The sequence below is a fragment of the Poecilia latipinna genome, unplaced genomic scaffold (assembly GCF_001443285.1).
Source record: "Poecilia latipinna isolate Pla-1442-1.1 unplaced genomic scaffold, P_latipinna-1.0 Scaffold2110, whole genome shotgun sequence".
Classification (NCBI taxonomy): domain Eukaryota; kingdom Metazoa; phylum Chordata; class Actinopteri; order Cyprinodontiformes; family Poeciliidae; genus Poecilia; species Poecilia latipinna.
Genome location: NW_015114726.1, coordinates 53,333 through 62,721, shown reverse-complemented (window position 1 = coordinate 62,721; position 9,389 = coordinate 53,333). Strand labels below are relative to the sequence as shown.

Sequence of the window (9,389 nt, the reverse complement as noted above, 5' to 3'; positions counted from 1 at the left end):
TAAAACCAGTTCAGATAAACCAGTTCAGATAAACCAGTAAAACCAGTAAAACCATTTCAGATAAACCAGTAAAACCAGTTCAGATAAACCAGTTCAGATAAACCAGTAAAACCAGTAAAACCATTTCAGATAAACCAGTAAAGCCAGTCCAGATAAACCAGTTCAGATAAACCAGTTCAGATAAACCAGTAAAACCATTTCAGATAAACCAGTAAAACCATTTCAGATAAACCAGTAAAACCAGTTCAGATAAACCAGTAAAACCAGTTCAGATAAACCATTTCAGATAAACCAGTAAAACCATTTCAGATAAACCAGTTCAGATAAACCAGTTCAGATAAACCAGTAAAACCAGATAAACCAGTAAAACCAGTTCAGATAAACCAGTTCAGATAAACCAGTAAAACCAGATAAACCAGTAAAACCAGTGTGATCCAGTCTGCAGCGCCCCCAGCAGGCCGTCAGAGACGCCCTGCGGATTCTTTGGCCGCTTTGTTTCTGTAATGAAGGAAATTATGAGTGAAAAGCTGAGTTGATGATGATGATGATGATGATGATGAGAGCTCACTAAGTGGATCTGTGTAAAGAGGAGAAGAAAGGAGAGTTTCTCTGGCTCCCCCTGCCCCTCCCCCGCCTGTTGCTCCCCTGCAGACCCATTAGAGTTTAAAGAGAACCTGATTACAGCCGATCCTCTGGAGTCATGTTTGTTCCTCCGTCTCATCCTTTCTTCTTCTTCTTCTCCTCTTTTCTCCTCCGTCTCATCCTTTCTTCTTCTCCTCCGTCTCATCCTTTCCTCCTGTTGTCTCTGTGTTTCTGCTGATCATCCCTCTCTCTTCTCTTCCTCCTCCTTCCTGTTATCCGCCGGGTGGAGGCGTTCCTCCTGGCTCCGCCTTCGGCCCACTGACCCACGGCTGCGTTGCCAGGTTTATTTTGACCTCTGACCTCTTTCTGCTGCATCATCTCAGATTTGTGTCAGAGTGTGGTTGTGACTTCGCCTCCTGACTCGGAGTGGAGGCTTTCATAAGAGCAGGAAGAGGAGCGGATTTAAAGGGCCAGCGTCACGTTTCAACGTTTTAATCTGCAGTGTTGCTTTGATTCTTTCATGTTTCAGAAATCCTTTAGTCTCCATGGCAACCATTCAGCTGCAAAATGTCTGGGTGGACCTAGCCCCGCCCCTGAGGCGCAGCTCCTCCCCCACTCAGCTCCTTCAGACTAGCCAGCAGCAATTAGCAACCAGCTGCTGAGCTCGTTATAGGAGCTGCTGCTCAGAGCAACGCTGGTAAAAATGTTAAAGGGTTAATAGAGGAACCATGTTGGGACGACTTCCTGGAGGCGGAGCTTCAGGAAGAGCAGGAGACAGAGGCCCAATTTCACGGCACTAAATCAGGAACTAACATTTCTTAGGTCACATTTTTTATTTACAGTATTTTTATAACAACTGAATGTAACATAGTTACTTTATTTAGCTATAAAATGGAACCATGTGCCTGGAAAACAGATGGTACCGGCCCTTTAAGACCCAGTTCTAATGATGTTCTGGATGTTTCAGCTCAGATTGTTGGTTCAGTGTGTGTGTGTGTGTGTGTGTGTGTGTGTGTGACTGCAGTGATCACCAGATGTTCATCAGTTTGGGCTGAGTGGCTCCAGCTGAAGCTCTGAGGATTTTCCTTTTACGTTTCCGATCCTCCAGATTCCCGACCGATCCGGAACGATGCCATGAGAAACAGTTTCAGGTTGAAGAAGTTTCAGGTGAAAATCGAGCCTCTCAGGTTTCAGTTCGTCCTGAAACAACCAGAAAAACACGTGAAGCTGTTGCCATGACGCCACCAACCAGGCTGGACTCACTTCCTCTGACGAGCCTCCAGGAGCCGATCAGGACCTGAGGATGATGGATGTTTAATCACACACACACACACACACACACACACACACACACACACACACACACACACACACACTGGCTGAAATCAGGTTTTCTTCATGCTCACAGATAAAGGAACAATCCACCTGAAGTTAAACTGTTTTCCTTCCAACACGTTAAATATTTTCTGATTCTTCTGGGTCGGTTCAGACGGGCTTCATGATTCTCACTGCGGGTTTTAACAGGCATCGTTTGTATTTACCATCAGTCATGATAAAAGTTTGGATTCATTCTGACAATAAATTCCATTTAATGATGTTTGAAAACCTGAGAAACTTTCATTGTTGCTGGAATCTTTATTCTGTAAATAAAACAATCTCTTGCTTTGGGAGAGATTTTCTTCGCTGGTTCTGGAAGGTTCTGGGATGGTCAGCAGCTTTGACCCGTTTCTGTGGTTCTGAAACCAGGTTCAGCTGGTTCCGGGTCTCTCAGTGTTCATGAGTCATTTCTGCGCTCTGAAAATGTTCCAGTCCTGTTTCTCTGTCCGTGGTTCTGAAGCGGTTGTCATGGTTCTGTCCGTGGTTCTGAAGCGGTTGTCATGGTTCTGTCCGTGGTTCTGAAGCGGTTGTCATGGTTCTGTCCGTGGTTCTGAAGGTGAAGACATGTTTCTGTTTCTCCTGAAGGTTCTGATCCGTTCTCATTGTTCTGTTTCCAGAGGAACCGGCCCGTTCCAGCTGGTTATTCTGACCTGCTGCAGGTAAAGACGCCACCCTTCCTGTTCGCTGACCTCTGACCTTCTCCTTGTTCTCTCTGTTGCTGCAGTTGTGCTGCTGAACTCCAAGGAGACGCAGGCAGAACTCGGCTGGACCTCCTTCCCCCCAAACGGAGTAAGTCACCTTGTTCTGGCTACGTTACCATCTCTGAGCGTTTATCGTCTCCATTCATCAGCGGCTGTAATCCAGGCAGCGCGCTGCGGGTCCGGCAGCGGCCCGGTGGGTCCGGCAGCGGCCCGGTGGGTCCGGCAGCGCGCGGCCGCAGCAGCAGATAAATGCTCTCCTCCGTGTCGATCGATATCGTTTGTGATAAGTTATGGCTGGAAGACAAATGGGCTTTTTAAAAGAACAGCTCTCTGCCAGAACTGTTTGTCACACACTCCCACCTGACCCAGCACACACACACACACACACACACACACACACACACACACACACACACACACACACACACAGTGTCTCTGTGTGTAATAAATGAGCAGCAGCTGTTTGTGCCAACAGCGTCCCAGCTTGCTGCCGGACGGTTCTGGACCAGATGGAACCAGAACCAGAACCTCATCAGTTCGGGTCATCGGGTCTCATGGCAGCGGCTTCGGTTTGTGCCAGAGATCCAGATGCAGTGATTGTTCTGTTCCTGATTCAGATCAGTTTTACATGGAGCATGTTCTGATGTTTTTCCTTCTGCGCTGCTGGAAGCTTCAGAAAAACATTTTATTGCTGTTGAATCCAAATGAAGCGGGCCGAGCTCGGCAGAACGGATCCGTTTCAGCCTCCTGCTGCTTCACATGCAGATCAGATCTAATCCCTCAGATGACTTTAGATTTTCAGATGTTTCCTGAACGCCACAGTTTTTGTTTCTCCAACAGGAGCAGATGGAGCGAGTAAAAATCCTGGCACAAATTCCCCAAACAGATTCATGAACTTATATGTTTGCAGAAACATGAAAAACTCAGTCATATTTAATATTTCTACATTTTTAGGAGTTTTATGATGGATTTTGCTTGAAAATGCCTGAAAATCATCTAATAGTCATGAAAACATGGACTGTGCTCTGAGGTTTTATGTGTTCATTAAATCAAGCCGTGTTGTTGGAGTGAGGATCAGATGGATCAGATCCCAGATCAGCCTCAGTGACTCACATTCAGCCCAGAAACAAAGAAAAGCTTCTACAGATCAGCGTGAGTCAAAGCTGGAAGCAAATTTAGATTCTGACTGTTTCTGCGTCAGCTGACACTTTCTCTGTTTGGAGGTTTTAAAATCCTCCCAAAAATTTCAGCAGGATGAAACTGAACAGCTGACAGTGACTCAGCGCTGAGGATGATGAGGAGGATGAGGATGATGAGGATGATGAGGAGGATGAGGAGGGAGCTGTTACACAGTTACAGAGTTAAAGATTAATGCCAATAATTTGTTGTTTTTAGCCTGTTATGAGCTAAATGTTTCATTACCAACCTAAATATTTCGCTACAGCAGCTAAGTATTTAGCTAGCTACTAAAATATTTTGCTTGCAGCCTAAATATTTAGCGCAATCAAAAATATTTAACTTCTGATGATGACGTAACAGGTCACCGGGTCAGGCTGTGCTAACGCGGCTTCTGTCTTCCTGCCAGTGGGAGGAGATCAGCGGCGTGGATGAGAAGTACAAGCCGATCCGGACCTACCAGGTGTGTAACGTGATGGAGCCCACGCAGCAGAACAACTGGCTGCAGACGGGCTGGGTGGCGCGCCGCGGCGGACAGCGCATCTTCGTGGAGCTGCAGTTCACGCTGCGCGACTGCAACAGCATCCCCGGCGTGGCCGGTACCTGCAAGGAGACGTTCAACCTGCTGTACGTGGAGTCGGACCGGGACCTGGGCGCCGTGACCCGGGAGGACCGCTACTCCAAGATAGACACCATCGCCGCCGACGAGAGCTTCACGCAGGGCGATCTGGGGGAGAGGAAGATGAAGCTCAACACGGAGGTGCGGGAGATCGGACACCTCAACCGGAAGGGCTTCCATCTGGCCTTCCAGGACGTGGGCGCGTGCGTCGCCCTGGTGGCCGTCCGCGTGTACTACAAGCGCTGCCTGGCCACCGTGCAGAACCTGGCCGTGTTCCCCGACACGGTGGCCGAGGCCGCCTTCGCCACGCTGGTGGAGGTCCGCGGCGGCTGCGTCAATAACTCGGAGGTGGACAGCGACAGCCCTCCCAGGATGCATTGCAGCGCCGAGGGGGAGTGGCTGGTGCCCATCGGGAAGTGCAGCTGCAGCGCCGGCTACGAGGAGGGCCACAGCAGCTGCGAAGGTAGGCGGGGCCAGAGGGGAGATGGGCGGGGACGTGGGGTGATGGGCGGGATCAATGGGGAGATGGGCGGGACCAAAGGGGAGATGGGCGGGACCTAAAGGAGGAAACTGGAGAAGGGATCTGGGACCTTCACAGATTTGTTCCTTCTCTCAAGGGCCAATAGATAAACGGTTTGTCTCATTGAATCATGACCTCAGTTCCTTCGGTTGGTTTCTTTCCTCCGTAGCCAGGCTGGTTATTGACTGATGGTTGAAGAATCAGCAGCAGTTTGTTCTGGAATCAGAAATGATTTCTCATTTGCAGATTTAGTTTTGTTTGTCAGACCTGCTGCGTCTTCTCAGACCGACTCTGAAGGTCAGCAGGTCGCTTTGGGTCACAGAGTTCAGGTCAGACTTCCTGTTTTTATTAGATGAAGATGAGGAATGTGATGGTGAAGAAGTGGAGCAGTTACCTGCTCAGGTGGAACTTCTCAGCTTCTGATTGGCTCAGGTAGAGTTGATGAGGCTGATCGTTGCTTTGCAGTGTGTGTCACGCTGGTCGCCATGTGAGTTGTGGTGTGTGTGTGTGTCTCAGCAGTGTGAACAGCTTTGAGGTGTGTGTGTGTGTGTGTGTGTGTGTGTGTGTGTGTGTGTGTGTGTGTGTGTGGCTCAGCATAGTGACTAAGTGTCCAGGCGTCCCACGTTGTTTCTGTGGCGTTGACAGAAACTCCTCCACCGTTCAGCTGGTCGGCATGAAGACGCCTCAGGCTTTTATTGCTGCAGCTTCACTGGTGGCACTGGGCAGCATACTGGGAGCACTGGGAAGGCTTTGAGGGGTATAAACTCTGTTGTTGATGGAGCTTGCTGATGTCCTCAGATAAACTCTGGTTCTGAAACTCTGCAGATGTTCATGAAAGTGGTAAAAATTCGACATTGATGCTGCGACTTCCTGAGTCCAGACTGAAGGAAAACAAAACCTTCTGCTGATCCTGTTCTTAGATTGAACTGGAAAACGAATTCAGTAAAACTCAGGAACTACAAGGTGAACGGTTCTGGTATCAACATAAAGAAACACTCCAGAGAATACTCTGGAAGTCTACTCCGATTACTGAGTGAGACAAATAAATATGGCACGCTGTAAAAAATGACAAAAAATAATAATAATAATAAAATTCTGATAAAATACATTTTATGTTGTGGATTTCCCTTTGAAGGTGTGCAGTTGCAATCCAGAACCTACAGAACCTACAGGACATACTCCGAGGATTTACTAAATTTAATCCCTAAAATAAATAAGACAGACATTTTGGAAAAGTATTGGTTGATTAAAGTCCAGATGAATATCCCAAATATCCGTTTATTGCAATTCTAAATCTCTTTTTTTCTTGACTTTTTTTTTCCACCAACTGATTTCTTGGTATAAATGTTTATTACAACTAATAACGTTCTTCTCGTTTTTGAAACAAGAAAGGAGTCAAAGTACTGCTCAGAAGTCCTCACCTGTGTGAAACAGTGCGGGACATTTTCTCTGCAGCTCATTGGTCGATTTGGGTGACTGACACATCCAATAGCCAATAGAATCAGAGGGAGTTTACAAAATCACAAAGCAACGTCATACACCAATCAAAACGAGGGAAAATCCAACAGATACACTCCAGTCCGGTAGGTGGCGGTAAATGCACCTTACGTTGGTTTGCCAACCGCCAATAAAACGCAGAAGAAGCGGTGAAAAGGGAAGCCCGGAGTTTTTCACACGGTTTCCAATGAGACTGAAAAGTTGAAAATAGTGGGAACTGGATTAGCGACCTGAGTGGAAATATTTCCTCTAACGTGGATTCTGAGCAAAAGCAGCAAAGGTAGGATAAATTCCTGGTTTTGGCTTCGTGAAATGAGCTGGTTTTTGTTTTTGCCTTTTTTTAAACGTGTCGCTGTGATTCTGTATGATTGGAAACGGTTGGTGTCGGTGGGACGTTTTACCGGGTTTTCATCCGTTTTCGTCTTTAGCCGCTTAGTGCTGCTTGTGTGAGAAAATGTTGTTTCTATCACTCAGTCGAACTTTGCCTGTGGATGCAGTCCGACCATATTGGTTATTGTAAAATGTTTGGATTGATTTGTTGGCAGAAGTTCAGGATGAATGTTTGCTTGAAACGAAGGATTCATCTGCAGCTAAAACACATTATAGGGATAATATACAGATTTTTATTAATAATAAATTGACAACTGGGTGCAAAAAGTGCTTAGTGTGAGACTTTGACAGAACTTAAAGAGTTATTGGAGAACAAATTAGTTTTTATTTATCTTAAATTCAAAATGTTTATATTTTTGTACAGTTTTGGTTTCATTACTGCTTTGACTGTGTTGTTAGCGATTAATCATTATTAAATTAGTTGAGGATTATATATTTGATTAATCACAATTAATCTGATTGGTTCAGCCCTAAATTGGTTCCTGTTTTGGGATTTTTGGTCTGATTTTGTAAAGGTTCCACCTGAACACCTTGAACTGAATGAAGGAGAACCTCAAGGCTGATGACTCAGCCTCTTCTGTTTCTGCTCGATCTGTTTAGATCGATTAATCACGATTAATTGTTTGAGCCCTAATCAAGATGACCCTCCATGGCAGCTGCTGGAGACCCATCCAGGTGGGAAACATCCCTCGGTTGAGGGACGAGTTGGGAACCTTCAGGACGCGCAGCGTTGCTATGGAGACAGATGTCCTGATTTCAGACAAGTGAAAGAAAACTAACAGTCGGCCATATTAGTTCAGTCCAGAAGGACCTGCTGGTAACATTTTAGATAAATACTAAAGTCAGTACAGAGATCAAGTGTGGAAGCCTGAGTCAGGTGACCGTCGGAGACGTGGAGGACAGAAAGTCCGGCAGGTGAAACTGGAAACATGGAGCGCTGCGCTGGAGTCTGAGGCGGCGGATCTGATGAGCTCATTGTTTCTGTAAACGCTGTGATTAAATGAAATGAAAGACAGGAGTCGGTTAAACGGTTGTTCCTGCTGCGCTTCCTGCTGCGCCTCTAATCGCATTTACTGACAAGCACAGAGAAACGGCAGCTTCCAGAGAAACATCCGAACCGTCGGCTTCAGAGCCGCTGATGGAACAGGAAAGATTCATTCTGACAGGAAACTGACGGCCTGCTCCAACGCTGATGTCTAACAGGCAGACAGAACCCAGAGGTTCTGATGACAGGAGGTCCGATTGGCTGCAGACGCAGCAATTCAATCTGCTAACACATTTCTATGTTCCTCCTGTTTTATGATAAATATGGAATAATGTTTTTAGGAATGTGGAGAAATGAAACTCCTCAAACCTGAAACTTTACAGAAATCTAAAAATTTCCTAAAGTTTTCATCTCAGCCTCGAATGTGACGAGAAAATAAAGTTTTACGGCAGTTCAGACGTGAAGGAGAAACAAGAACTGTTCTGATAATTCAGCTCAGGTTGTTTGGAAATGTCGTCTGCTGTTTGGACCCGACGAGGTTTGGTTTCCAGTGTCGTGTTCTGGTTCTGTTCTGAATGGGTTTGGAGCGGTTCTATCTGCAGCTGATAGAACCATCCATTTTCTAACACCCTGTCCTAGTGGGTCGGGAGCTGCTGCTGCCTCTCCAGCTAACGTTCTGGGTGAGAGACGGGGTCACCTGGACGGGTCACCTGGACGGGTCACCGGGACGGGTCACCTGGACGGGTCACCAGTCTGTTGCAGGGCAACACAGAGACAGACAGGACACACAACCATGCACACACACACTCACACCTAGGGAGAATTTAGAGAGACGAATTACCCAGCATGCACAGGGAGAACATGGAGACTCCATGCAGTGGCTAGTGATGTCATCAGATCACTCCACTGAGAGTGACGATGATGAAGGTCCACCTGTTCCTCAGGTGATATCATTACCTGAACACACACACACACACACACTCGGTGCATGTGGAGCTGCAGCGCCAACATCTCCCTCTGCACCACAGCTATTGATCAGCTGTAATGCTCTACTAAACTGAGCACTTGTGCTGGGACTTCTCATCCACACACACACACACACACACACACACACACACACACACACACACACACAGTGCAGATGTCTGTTCTGCACAGACAGATCGGTGTGTTTCTCTGTTCGCTGTGAGAAACAATGAATGCAAAGCAGCCAATCAGGGCGGAGCAGAAGAACAAACTAATCATGCTGCGTGTGTGTGTGTGTGTGTGTGTCTCTTTCTGTGTATGTGTGTGTCTCTTTCAGTGTGTGTGTGTGTGTGTGTGTGTGTGTCTCTTTCTGTGTGTGTGTGTGTGTGTGTGTCTGTGTGTGTGTGTGTGTGTGTGTGTGTGTGTGTGTCTTTCTGTGTGTGTGTGTGTGTGTGTGTGTGTGTGTGTCTCCCTCTGTGTGTGTGTGTGTGTGTGTCTCCCTCTGTGTGTGTGTCTCTTTCAGTGTGTGTGTGTGTGTGTGTGTGTGTGTGTGTGTGTGTCTGTGTGTGTGTGTGT

The 9,389-nt window shown here is 46.9% G+C and overlaps 1 protein-coding gene and 1 long non-coding RNA gene across 2 annotated transcripts in view; one reads left to right on the top strand and one right to left on the bottom strand.

Moving 5' to 3' along the window:
* LOC106936276 (uncharacterized) overlaps nucleotides 1–2,003 on the bottom strand; it is an 8,497-nt gene extending 6,494 nt beyond the window's left edge. Inside the window, exon 1 of the long non-coding RNA XR_001422096.1 lies at nucleotides 1,614–2,003. This is a non-coding gene — a long non-coding RNA (uncharacterized LOC106936276). The remainder of the gene's footprint in view (nucleotides 1–1,613) is intronic.
* LOC106936272 (ephrin type-A receptor 10-like) overlaps nucleotides 1–9,389 on the top strand; it is a 91,505-nt gene that overhangs the window by 34,242 nt on the left and 47,874 nt on the right. The window contains exons 2-3 of the mRNA XM_015017153.1: nucleotides 2,684–2,748; nucleotides 4,246–4,918. Coding sequence (XP_014872639.1) covers nucleotides 2,684–2,748; nucleotides 4,246–4,918 — 738 coding nt within the window. The remainder of the gene's footprint in view (nucleotides 1–2,683; nucleotides 2,749–4,245; nucleotides 4,919–9,389) is intronic.